This window comes from Thamnophis elegans, chromosome 6 (genome assembly GCF_009769535.1).
Source record: "Thamnophis elegans isolate rThaEle1 chromosome 6, rThaEle1.pri, whole genome shotgun sequence".
Lineage (NCBI taxonomy): Eukaryota > Metazoa > Chordata > Lepidosauria > Squamata > Colubridae > Thamnophis > Thamnophis elegans.
In genome coordinates, this window is record NC_045546.1 from 60,307,935 (window position 1) to 60,321,968 (window position 14,034).

Below are 14,034 nucleotides of genomic sequence, written 5' to 3' on the forward strand. Positions count from 1 at the left end.
ATGGTTAGCGCTAGGGGCCGCATGGTTGCCGTCCGAATAGCTGCGCTGTACCAGCGACAAGAGGAATGTTCCGCTCCATTGTCAATTGCTCCTCTCCTTATGATCACAGCAGGTTAGCGGTGAAATTAGCGCTCGGAGAAGCCATGATTGCGCGGTAGCCACCAATGCTTCAGGCGTCCTCCTCCGGCGATCTGTCAAAGTTCCCTTTGAGAGATCAGCCACAGCGATTCGTAAAGGCGAGAGGGAAAGCAACAATCTTTTCGGAACTGGAGAGAAGCGGGGATCTGTGCCTCCATGGCACAGCAAAGAGCACTATACTCTCTCCTGCGTTGCCAATGGCCAACTGGGTAGGCAAATTCTCCACAGGGCAAGCAATGGGCACAGGCTCTTCAGCTCTAGTCTAACTGACTGCCCCAGCAATGCTATGCCTACTCTCCCAATCCAGGCAACTGTATAAAATTCAATTATCAAGGAATTCTCTCTCAAATATAAATCCTATTATGAACTATTTCACAGAGCTAATGATGACACGTTCCTTCCTTCGAAGTGAACTGAGTCGAAAAGCTGGGTAAGGCTACCAACAGAGGCATGGCTTAATTAATTTTAATCAGACTCAGTCCAATCGGAAGGTGGACAATGTCAACCCATGCATGGATGCTATCTCCACCTTTACTGAGAACATATGAAATACAACTGGAACAACAGGAATTAGATAATTCAAAATATGGAGAAGAAAATGATTGGGAGAATATATAAATTTTTACTAAAATATAGAATGGAGGAGGTTGTCAAGGAAACTAGGGTAAGATGGGCAAAAATGTTCAGCTATAATATTGAATTGGAAAGATGGGAAAGATTTTGGGGAACAAATTTGAAATTGACTATGTCTGTGACGTACAAGGAAAACCAGTACAAAATGTTTTATAGATGGCATCTGCGCCTGCGAGATTTGCAAAAATATCTTCAAACTTACCCCCAATGTGTTAGCAATGCGAGAAAGCATATGGGATGTAGTACCTACCACACATGGTGGACATGCGAGGTGGCCAAAAAATTCTGGGTTAAAATCAAAAACTTGTTGGAAGTCACAGGAAATAAAATAGGGATTGGAAACCAGAGGCTTTTTTATTAGGCTTAACCACAACAAAATACGGTAAAGAGACCGTGTACCTAATTCTAGATATTTTTACAGCAGCTAGAATAGCATATGCACAAAAATGGAAGAACAACACAATGTGCAGAGATGGAGCAAGGAAATTAAGAAAGCGTATTATTTAATTTGGAAAAAATGGTACAAGTGGTTAGGGAATATAAATAAGAAATAAGGATTTGGAAAAGGTAGTTTGTATTATAGAAGAAGTAGGAATTAGTGACAAAAGTCTAAGAAAAGTAGGATTAAAAAGTGTAAGAAAAATTGTATATTAGCAGAAGAAGAATAAAGACTGTCTGATACAAATGATCAAACATAGATTGATAAGAAGAGAAAGAAATAATTGGATTAATAGCGTAAAATTACATAGAAATGTATTGAGAGGGAGATAATTTATTTTTTAAAAAGACATGCCTTTTCTGCTATTAGTGCCCATCTTGTGGAAAATTCTCCCTCTGTGGACTAGGATGGCCCCAACCCTGCTGGCCATTTGTAAGGCATTAAAGATTTGGTTATTTCCCAGGCAGGGATCTATTTCTTCATTGTGTTAGTGATTTGGTTCGTTGTTTCTTTTATTTTGAATTTTTATAATGTTGGTTATTGTTTCTATTCTATTTTATTTCTGTTTGCCATCAAGAGTCATTCATTTAAATGGGCAACCATATAAATTGGATCAACAAATAAATAAAAATATAGCTTAGATATCTTTTATTCTTGAACAGAAGATTGAACTATAATAATACCTGTGATATTTCAAAAAGTAGTTTTAAGTAAATCTATTATTGGGTTTTTTTATATTGCTCTCATTTTTATTTATCTTTATTTGAAACACATTTTCTTTATTATATATTCAACAAGATTATAAAACTATAAAATAAAAGCCTGGATTGAATGAGAACATTGTGTTGAATGGGAACATTGTATTCCCAGTATTCTAAATTCAATCTGAAAAATTGCTAGCACCCAGATAACTACCAGAATTAATTAGATTACAGTAAAAACTCTATGTCTATCAGCATGTATAAACTCCCCCCCCCCCCGGATATTTTGTTTTTCCATGAACAGGTAGAAAAGATAGGAATTCAGACATAGCTAGGAAGCTCAAGGACAAAAATCTTTTAACACTTATTTTTGTGCTTTCCACTAAATTTATAGACAGAAACTTTATTTCTCACTCAAGGATCTTCCTACTATGGAGCCCGCATGAATTTAAAGCTTTTGTTTGCATTTTGTTGTATCAACAATCTACAACAAGATTTTATTTGAACTACCCAGTAACTTGTTTTACTTTGAGCAATTTTAGCTTGCTTTTTACATAGGTTAGAAAGTTCACATAAAACTATTATCAATTCAGAAATATAATTAAATTATCTTAATGATTTATCAAGTGCATGCTGCTTGTAACATATCGTAGAAGACATTTCAACAAAAGTTAACTTCTCATTTACCTGAACTGTTTCCAAAATCCTCTCGGCACATAGTACTGTAATCTAGAAGCTGCTAAGTGGCCAAATATGACCTGGAGATGTCTTAGTACACCTATGTTGTACTCTTTTCTGTCTTCTGTTTTACTTAAAGTTGGTTTATCTTCATATGGATGGGGATAGCCAAATACTTCATCTCGTGGGTCAACATTGCTCTTAAAAAAGAATAATATATGTATACATGAAGACAACCGCAAAGTAGAGTTTGGTAGCTGCATTTATAATGAACTACCCTTTTGACACAGGATGATGGAGTTGATGTTCTAGGGACAACTGTCTCTTTTGATGAGAAGGGAATGCCAAAACAATTTTTGCATTTCGTGCAGAGGTGTTTGCTTGTCAATCACATGAATGGACTTCAGATGATATTATCATCAATAATATCATTACATAGTATTCTGTGGTTTGTTGCAATCAGCCAAATATTTAGAAGGATTTGGCATTTTTGTCCACCTATTGCAGCGATGGTGAACCTTTTTTGGCTCACGTGCCATAAGGGGGGAAGCGCAGGGGGGGTCATGTGCGGGTGTGCCACACACATAATGCAATGCACGACCCCCCAGTGCACATGTGCACACTACAGGTGCTCCCCCCCATTTTTTGCATGCTTTTTTCGCCCTCCCCAGGCTCCAGAGGCTTTATAAGAGCCTTGGGAGGGCGAAAACAGCCTCCCTCCCCCCTGGAAGCCCTCCGGAGGCTTCAGGGACCTTCAGGAGGCTTCCCTGAAGCCTTCGGAGCAGTCAAAATGACGCTCCGAGCAAACCGGAAGTCCTTGAAGCCTCTGGAGCAGTCAAAACGATCCTCTGAGCAAACCAGAAGTCCGTTCCCTAACTTCTGGTTTGCCCGTAGGGACAGTTTTTTGTGCTCCGGTGGGTTCAGGGAAGCTCATGAAGCCTCCGGAGGGCCTCCGGGGGAGGGGTGCGGGGGAGGCTCTTTTCACCCTCCCCAGGCTCCTATAAAGCCTCTAGAGCCTTGGGAGGGCGAAAAATGGCTTTTAAAAAGGGTGAACTCAGCTGGCCAGCACGCGCATGAACGCTGGCCAGCTGACAGTGCAGCACCTCATGTGCCCTGACAAATGGCTCCGCGTGCCACCTGTGGCACGCGTGCCATAGGTTCGCCATCACTGACCTATTGAATCCTTCCCATGAACCTGGGATAGGCAGATGTGGATGTTTGATGGTGTTACAGATACAGTCGCAGAATGTAAGTTGTTCCAAGAAAAGCTGTCTTTTGCAATTGACTGATGGTAAATTTGTCAATGCCAATGATGTTCCAATTATTTTGATATTGCACCCAAGATATTATTATTATACAATTGTATCACAGTGGCCAGTTGTTTCACCGGATTTGGCATTGGTTACTAGTCGGGCCCCACCCAGGGGCCTAGGATGTCGTAACGTATTTTCGTAATATGCATGCAGATCCAAGCAATGTGGTTTTTTGCATTTGACTGATGGTGATTTTGTCAATTTTTAACTGTTTTAAATGTAATTCCAGTGCTTTTGGAATAGCACCCAGTGTGCCAATTACCACTGGAATTACCACTGCTGGTTTGTGCCATAGTCGTTGAATTTCGATTTTTAAGTCCTGGTATTTTGCGATTTTTTCATGTTCCTTCTCGGCGACCCTGCTATCACCTGGTATTGCGATCTATGATTGTGACCTTATTTTTCTCAACCAGTGTGATGTCTGGTGTATTATGCGCCAGTATTTTGTCCGTTTGTATACGGAAATCCCACAAGATCTTGACCATCTGATTTTCAGTGACTTTTTCAGGCTGATGTTCCCACCAGTTTGTTGCTGTTTTAATATTATAATTTTTGCACAAATTCCAATGGATCATTTGTGCTACTGAATTGTGCCGCAATTTATAATCAGTCTGCGCAATTTTTTTTACAGCAACTGAGTATGTGATCAACAGTTTCATCAGCTTCTTTGCAAAGTCTGCATTTGGCATCATCATCATCATCATCATTATTGATACTACTTTGTGTTTTTGCCACAGTTGTTCTATTCCACCATCACCATTATCATTTCCGCCCACTTTTTAAATACATATTTGGTCAATTCAGGGTGGAAATATAACTAATACTTCTGTTTCCTGTTTTCTCCACAATGGCAATCCTGTGAAGTAGATTGGGTTGAGAGAGAGTGACTAGCCCAAAGTCACCCAGCTGGATTTTCATGTCTAAGGGAAGCCTAGAACTCACAATTTCCTGATTTCTAAATCAGCACCTTAACCACTGCACAAAACTGCTAATCTGTGTTTGTTTACCAATTATATATTAGCCACAAACATTTTAAAAATGATAATTTTTAAACATAAATCAAACTTCCCTTCCTTCTCTGTAAGGAATTTTCTCCTCTTTCTTTGGAATGACCTATCAACTCCATCATCCAGTGATCAGAAAGTCATCATTAATCTAACCATCCACTATTTTGTGTAGACAAATCAATACAGCCGACATTACACAAATATATAACCATAGCATTCCTCCAAAAAGCAGATTACAACTTTGTGACAGCACTCTTCGAAACACTGTGTAATCTAACAGTGTAACTGATGAGTACATTTGTTTATCTTGAATGGGCTAATGAATTTTGAATGAATGAAAGGTAGACATGATATAAGTGCTAATCAGTGAAATCCCTACTCCTAGTACTATTCATTACCAATTTAATATTGATTCTTTTAGGCCAGAGTTCAAAGTGATGCATTCTCTTTATCCAAGGGATAATATGATACCCACTTGACATAGCTCCTAGGTTGTACCATGATAATGGGTTGCTCATAAGGGCATTAACCCTTCATCAATTAAATAATCTGAGATTAATACATTCTGCGCCTGTTATATCTAACCAAGTACATTTTTCTGCAACATTAAAAATACTAATTCAGAATGCATGCATACATGTATAAAATTATTTGCCCTATTAAATTTCTCATCTATTTAAGACAACAAATGTATTCCAGCTTCAAGTTGGCAACTGAGACACCAAAATAAAGTGGCATAATCTATTGTTTTATGGCTATCTTGTTTTTGTTCTATAAGTATAGCTTATATGGCTAATGCAAATATATTAGGTAATTGAAAACAGCCTGATCCCATGAGTAATTATTTATGTTTCATATGCAGGACTAGATGAATAAAATTTATTTGACTTAACCATCCTTGGGGATGGATGGGTAAATAGACTTTGTGGACATAATGGCAATGCAATCCCTTTCTTGAAAATCTATACAGATATGTTCAGAAAAGAAACATGTAAAGTTCCCAAGAGCTGACCTAATTAATTTACAAGCCTCGAGACGATGTCAACTTCTAAAGCATTGCCAAAACATTGCAAAGTAAGTGTACTATATTCAACATGTGTACATTATGGACATCTTTGGATTCTATGCTTATGTACACAGCATGGATGTATAAGGCATATTTCTCACTTTGTATGTCTTATCAAGTTGATGCATTGAAATAATGTATTCACTCCTATCTTGTTTCAATAGTCTCTATAATAATAAGTAATCCAAAATTCTGTCACTTGAAAAAGAAATGTTATTTTTTGATCCAATGAAGTTAGCACTTTACTGAAATCACCCCATGTAACAGCTCCACTACTATAATTTGCAAATAGGCAATGTATGCTTTTTTGCAGACAATAATAATGTCAGACATAATGACAGATCAAAATACAATGAGAAGTACTGAGCTTCAGACTCATTCGTTAAGTACTATTTGCTAAAATATTGATCCCTGAAATCAAGATCAAACAGTTGACTGGTTTGAAAGGTAAGTATGGTTTGCCACAAACTGTAATTAAACTTCTCTTCTCCTCCTTTCAAGCAAAAGCATGGGAGGGGGATGACAAGGGTTCATAGCTCATCACTGTACATTTTCTTAACTATGTCTTTTTATATTTTTCCATGATCAAAATCATGCTCCTTCATCATTCCAGTATCTTTCCCTTTTTATCTTTTTTATAATCAGATTTACATCCATAAATGTGTTGTGTCCATACTGTATTGAATGCCATTCAATAACTTACATCATATTTTGAAACATTAATGTAGCTTACAATTCAGGAAATGATTGCTCAAAGATTGTATCAGAAAATGTATAGGTATCATTCAAGATGTCAAATTTAAAAAATCACTGTTTGTAAAGAGAGAACATTGAAAGTATTTTAAAGAGCAGACAAATTGTTTGAGCATAATGATAAGAAGAGTTTAAAAAGATAGGCCACATTTAATGTACTTGAGAAAGAGAGAAAACAACATCAAACTTGTATAACACAGGATATCTGCTTTTAAAATTGCTGATATTACTAAGAACTAACATAAATCATAGAATGTAGCTTCTATGCATTTTTTAAATTGTTGGTAGTTAAAAACTTATTATGAAGCGTGCATGTATAATATATATTCAGAATAAAAGCCCTTAATAATCAGACTTAAAGAACAAAGGAAGCACAATTGGATACAGTATCATATACTAAGCAAAATGCAGCATTACCTCATCTTGTTTCTCATCTCCAGACATGTCATCATCTACATCACTGCCTGTTCCATCAATTGCAAGAATTCCATTTCTGATGGCAGGAATCATATATAGTTGCTGAATAACAGAATTCATGTAACAAGTGGCTCCAGCATTTTTAAGTCCTACAAATCCCTTTGGTGGTCGTGGTCCAACAGGTGGCAGATATTCCCATTCTGTTAGTGCTTCACAAGCTAGGACAAATTAAATCTATTAAACCATTAACAGCTTATAACTCAAAATATACTAGTAGGCTAATTGCTAGTGCAATTAATGAATATGCAAAACGTATTCATAAAATAAGTTTATTTCAAATGCAATTCCATTTTACATTTGCATTTTGCATGAAAATGTGTAAATTAGGAATTATATTCCTCAGCATCTTTTCCTAAGCACAAATAGATAAAATAAAATCTACAGTCAAACGAAGCACAAGACTATATAGTACACCCCCTTTAAATAATTTATCTGCAAGTTATTTTAAGATGATTTAAGATGACTTGAAAAAATGCTAATTTGTAAAACAATGCATTAATTTGCCAAAACTGAATAAAGACTTGGGACAGGATCCCAAAATTAATGTTTCTTAAGGACAGGGAACTAATAATACTTTGATGTTTCCTTTTCCAACTGCAATTATTCAAGTCGCTTCAACCAGTCACTGATAGTCTTCAAAGAATCTCTAATGTAACAATGTAGAACTGAAGCTCTAAGAATACAGTATCTTCCAGTCCTAACCAGATTTAACCTCTACCTACTATTTTTAGGAAGTATGATTATACTACCCAGCAGTCATCTCAAAGAAAAAGGTTAGTTTTGGATTTAAGCAAGAAACAGCATATTTTCTTTCTCATTCAACACCAACAATCTTCTGTATAATTTTTTTAAATGCTCAGTGACTACAATCCAGAGAAATAGGCCTAATATTCTCCAAACCAACATTTCCCCCAAATAAATTATGAAAATATATAAAAGTATATGAAGTTGTCCACATTAAAATTAATAGAAAAATGTTAAAATATGAAATAATACGTACTAGTTATTGCAGTGCCTATATAGTACATTTCAGTCAAAGTATCTACTATTTGTTTGAGGTTACGGACACAGCCCACTGCTAAGGCTACTAACAGCTCAAATCCAGCATTAATGGTAGCTGGGGAACTACAGACCGGTATTGCCTGCTCAGCGGGTAATTCTCCATTTCTCATGTATTGCAAGTAAACATTTGATGCGGGAAAGATGAAATCATCTATTAATTCCTGAAAAATAGTAAATAAAATATCTGTTATTAATTTAGGAACTATCCAGATCAGAAGTAACATCACTTAATGTCACACTGTCTTAGATTTTTAGAAGAGAGGATTGCTTACCTGCAAGAAAGCCTAAATCCCATAACTCCATTATGTGACCATAATTCAGAAGACTGTATATTATTTAAAAATATATACGAAAAATGCCAGGGTGTTTGTTAATAAATAGTTTATCAAACCAATTTAGCCACAGCTGAGAGGCCAGATAATAACAACAGTTCTTTGAATAAAAGATTTCCAGGCAGGGATATTTGCCCTAATTTTCACAGAGAAAATTGCCCTTAATTTGATCACAGATTTCTTGTCCCATTCTTATTTTAGTTAGGATTCTAGCATGCTTAAGATGAAATGAGATTTTTAAAAAATGTTTGGTGCATCATGTTACATTTACCCCAGTTACATAAAGGACTCTTTATTGAATGACTTACTTTTAGAATTTTATAAAAATTAAGAAAAGATAAAAAGCTTTTCCCTTCCTTCTCTCAACAGAAATTTTGCTGTGATTTACATATAGATCTTCTACATATTTTGAAGATTCAAACATTCAATTAATTTAAATTATCATTATGTATTTTGTAAATATGCTAACATTAATTATAAATTATAATTTATATATTTTTCACTTTGCTATTTTATAATTTTAGAACGTTTTGTACAGCAGTAACTTACTTTGATAAGATTAGCACCACCTTTTTCACAACCAATGTGGTATTTTTTTTCAGGAGTTTGGAATGCCAACAATTCTTTGGTAACTCCAAGATGACCTTCTAGAATAGTTTCCTCTACACCTGTTTCTCCTGTCCTTTTCACTTCATCCTAAGGAGAATATTCAGACACATGAATTTTCAAACAACATTTGAAGGGAAGTACATATCAGCTAATTTACTATAATTATTCCATTTTTTATTTTACATATTTGGATCCAAGGCAATTAACACTTAAATTTAAAACAAATTACAAGCGATGACAAAATAACAGGAATACAACTTACCCTGATCCTTTTAAGCCAATCAATTTCATTATTAAGCAGAACTTCAGCATTGGGCACATTAATATTACTATTGTAAGCATAATTTAGAAGATGTCTTAACAGAGTAAAGTAATCTCCTGAATGTTTAGCACGTTCTCGTGCAGTACTCTGAAACAAAATATCAACATAGTTGAAAATATACTTTCATTAATATTCACAATACAGAATATTTCTTAAAGTCTATGTCCAGTTCAGACCTCCTGATAAGCAAGATTCCATTAAATAAGCCTGCTCTCAAAAGTGTACACATACATAGACACGTGCTATATCCACATGCTATATAATGAAAGTCTGCACTGTTAGAAATACTATATTTTCAAATTGTTCTTCTAGTACCACATGCTTTCTATCATATTCTAGATAGTTTTCAAAATTTATCCTAACTCTTTGGAAATATTCCTTAGTATGTGATGCAGGGATATCTTGGTACATGAAAAAAATGTAGTTGTATAATTTCTGGATGTGACCTAAAGTTCCAATTCAAAGCACATTTCATGCTCCTACAAATATCTTGATTTATTGCTTTAAATAATGGAAGTACTTCCTTTGACTGTACAATCCATCAGAGTTCAGTAAAATCATTATTTGGAAAACAGACCACATGTATTCAACAAGCTTCTTTACCAGTACATTAGTAAAATAACCACGTTAATAAATCATACAATAGGCCATTGTTCCTCTCTATTTTGTTCAGGTCAGATGACCTCTGCAATATTAAGTCACATTATGATATTTTATGAAGGCCATGGACAAAGTGCAGCATATCCAAAAAAGAGCAATCAAGATCAAAAGAAGTCTAGAAGGAAATATGTACAAGTAGTTCTTGCTTAGTGACTGCCTCATTTAGCAATTGTACAACAGTGAGGAAAAAGTAACTTTATGATCAAATCCTTGCATGTACAAGCTTTGTATGTGTGTGAAGGAAAGCTGATTATAACCAGAGTAAGTTTCACTTAGCAATCACTTCTCTTAATGACCAAGTTGCTGATCCCAATTTGTCACTAAATGAGGAGTAGGAGTTTGAAGTCCTTCAATATGTTTAATATAGACAAAAGTGGGAGTACATGAAAATTGTTGTTTTGTCAATTTTTGTCAATAGTTAATTTTAGAATAGCTTTTTCTATGCTTTATGTGAATCCGTTCTGAAAATCACAGCCCAGCATTTAATACAAATGAATATAATGAAGCAGTCAAAATGTTCACTAGTAATAATTAATACAGTAAATTTGGGATCTTATTTTCAGTAGTTGCATTTTATGTTCTATTTATTTTATACTAATATTACATCTTTAAACAATATACTAATTAAAATATTGTAAGCATATTTCAACAAACATCAACATATTGATTCTAATGAAATAGACACATTTCTAATATAATGAAAATTTGAATCATATTGAAACAGAAGTTTAATATTAAAGACAAAAAGATTGAAGGGCTGCTCTAAGTAAAACTGTACCAGCATCACAGCAAATTACCCATAGATGTCTAATATATAATCATAATACAATTTGCATGAAGAACTGTCCATTTACGGGTTTATCATACAGTGTACATCTTCAGAAGGCAATTTACAAGACAGAATGGAAGAAAATCTGCATTTTTTGAATAAAGCCTTTTCATATATTGATTTGTTAATGTATATTGAGAAAAAGTATGGAAGTATGGTAACTAAAATTAAATATGTATTATTTCCTATGATATTGGAATATATATACAAATGATAAAGTTTAAAATGTCTTACCCCTAACACAGTAAATAACAGAGTTATAAAAAAAAGAAGAGGTCGTTGTCCCATACAACATCGGGTAGCCATTAAGAAGAACTGCTCCTGTGCCATTTGCCGAACAGTTCTAAAAATTTCAAGCAGAAAAAAGAGAAATTAATACACATATTTTAAATAAAACTAATCTTAAAATTATTTAAAGGATAATACATTGTTACTCTCTTGTGTCCTTGGTGCAATCCATTATATCCTTTATATACTCATCAAATCTGATCTAGATCATTAGAGAAACCTCTGGAGCTGACTAAGATAACGTGGGGGGCTGCAATCATCCTCTCCCTTCTGGAAAAATAAAACTGCTTCTACTGATGAAACATTCAAAGCAAGTCTATCACAAGTGTTATACCTATTCATACTCAAGAGCTCCCTTTCTTCTTCTTTTTCACCACCATCACCAGCACTATCACCATCTGCCTATCCCAGGAATATTTTGGCTGGCTGTGTGACTAATATAAAAAGTTATTAAATATCAGAGATATTTTCTATTTTGTATCCCCCCTCCCTCTGATTGTTAGCCGCCCTGAGTCTCTCGGGAATAGTGCGGCATACAAATTGTATAAATCCAATCCAATCCAATCCAATAAGGAAAGGAACATTGTCCACCTCAGCAGCATATAAATAAAAATCTACCATAATACTGCAGTAGTTAGAACCCAGTAATAAAACAAAAATATAATAAAATAAAATCCAAATTACAGTCCAATAGTTCTACATTATTTACTATACTGACCACCTGCAATTGCTTCTAGAGGCATGGGTATCCAATGAGCTTGCTTTTATCAGAATCATGCCACAGTACTCTTTTGCATGTATATATGTAATGAATGTCATTTTTGTCATTCTGCCTGTCCTCAAGGATACTACTGAGCAATTGATAAAACAAATGAAATATTAAAATCACTTACTTGCTGTGACAATGCAGTAACAAATCAATGATAAATGTTTGCCATGCCTTTTCTTTACTTAGTGCATCCAGTGCAGTTGGAATTAAAGCAAAACAAAGCGTCATTGCTTCAAGTGCTTCACAGCAAACTTGTTCATCTTCTGAATCTGGTTCATTACCTGCATTTGTCTATAAAATAAATCAGAAATAATCAGCAGAGCATATATGATAAAGGGGGATAAACTACGTTCTTAATTGTTCCTTCAAGCCCAAGGAAGTTACGCATACTACCATATTTTTCAGAGTATAAGATGCACCTTTTTTCCACAAGAGGCTGAAAATCTGGATGTGCCTTATACACTGAATACAACATTTTTTGCCTCCCAGAACCCCGCCCCCTTCACCACAATGGCCGTGCATAGCCTTATGGAGACTTTCAGAGAGCTCCTGAGGACTGGGGAGGGCAAAAATGAGCAAAAAATGGGCCATTTTTGCTCAATTTTACCCCCCCCCCCGCAACACTCTATAAGCCTCCATAAAGCTATGCATGACCTTTTTTTGACGAAAAACGGGCTGGTTTTTTGCTCGTTTTTGCCCCCACTGCCAGGAGCACTCTTACACATTTTTTGGAAACCTCTTCAAAACCTTGGTGCTTCTTATACTCCGGTGCGTCTTATACTCCAAATATACGGTACTTAACATCACAAACTTTAATGGTATACTAAAATCAAATCTGAAAATGGAATTAAAGATTTGAAGAGCTGATAAAGCATACTGTGAAACAATAATCTAACTATGCTGAGTTGAAATAGATTTCATAGGAATTCAAATTACACACAAGGGATTGGTGATAATGAAAATTGCACAAGGGAGGGAAGTAAATACAACCCTTGGTCATGTTGCCTACTTATGATTATCTGAATCTAATTTTAGCACTTTGTCAAGAATCAAATATTTTGAGAAGAGGTTTTAATTAATTATCTGGATAAATAATTATTAGATAAATAGGTTTCTCAAAGGAATACCTTCTTTCCATAATCATTCACATTCAGAGGAGAAATTAACAATACTCTATCTTTAAGATTTACTACAAAAACTCAAGCAACAGAATTTAACCTAAATCCAACACAAGCAGCAGCCATACTTCTTTTCTGAAATTATACAATTATATGATCAAATTATTATTTTAGTTTTAGTAAAAATAATAAACATTTAAGGCCAATTATATTTATTTTCAGATGTAGCATAGGGCACAGATGATACAACAACAGGTAAATATCTGCTTTTAATTAAAATTATTTCAATTAATATTTTACAAAAGTAAAATATTTCTTCCAAATATTTCACAGCATAAAAGAAATCCGACCGGAAAACATAAATGTCATGTGAGATATGCATATAAATACAGATTTTATGTGCATCTACAGCAGACAGTCAAACTTAAGGCCCGTGGGCCAAATCCCCCGTGATGGGTTTAGATCTGGCCCTGAAAATGGTGAGAAGTCACCCCCACATCACATTGCATTGGCCCCACGCTCTAGGCCGTGGGATGCACTGTTCTTCTCCATTGGGTGAATCATGCGTTGCTGGGCGCCTGCCTCTCTGAAGGTGTGAATTTTCTCTAGCATGACGGTGAGAGACTGTCCCAGCAAAGTGGCACCATCCCAGATGCCACATTCGCCTCTCCAACTCTGCCACATGGTGGAGAGGGCAACTTGGAGCCAGCTCCCGCCAATGCTTAGTTTGTGCCACCCTGCACTCCTGTCTCCCCATCCGCGGATTCAACTTTTGTCCCACCGTCCTGGTGGGAATAGTCTTCCAAAGACTATTGCCACTAGTAAGGATTGCTTATATGA

At 35.4% G+C, this 14,034-nt stretch overlaps 1 protein-coding gene across 2 annotated transcripts in view; it reads right to left on the reverse strand.

Annotated features, from left to right (window-relative positions):
* The window catches only part of USP9X (ubiquitin specific peptidase 9 X-linked), a 192,375-nt gene that overhangs the window by 52,743 nt on the left and 125,598 nt on the right, over positions 1-14,034 (reverse strand). For both annotated transcript variants that reach the window (XM_032219596.1, XM_032219595.1), the window contains exons 27-33: positions 12,201-12,367; positions 11,254-11,362; positions 9,471-9,617; positions 9,149-9,295; positions 8,206-8,428; positions 7,146-7,363; positions 2,599-2,789 (exon numbers count right to left, since the gene is read on the reverse strand). In XM_032219596.1, coding sequence (XP_032075487.1) covers positions 2,599-2,789; positions 7,146-7,363; positions 8,206-8,428; positions 9,149-9,295; positions 9,471-9,617; positions 11,254-11,362; positions 12,201-12,367 — 1,202 coding nt within the window. The remainder of the gene's footprint in view (positions 1-2,598; positions 2,790-7,145; positions 7,364-8,205; positions 8,429-9,148; positions 9,296-9,470; positions 9,618-11,253; positions 11,363-12,200; positions 12,368-14,034) is intronic.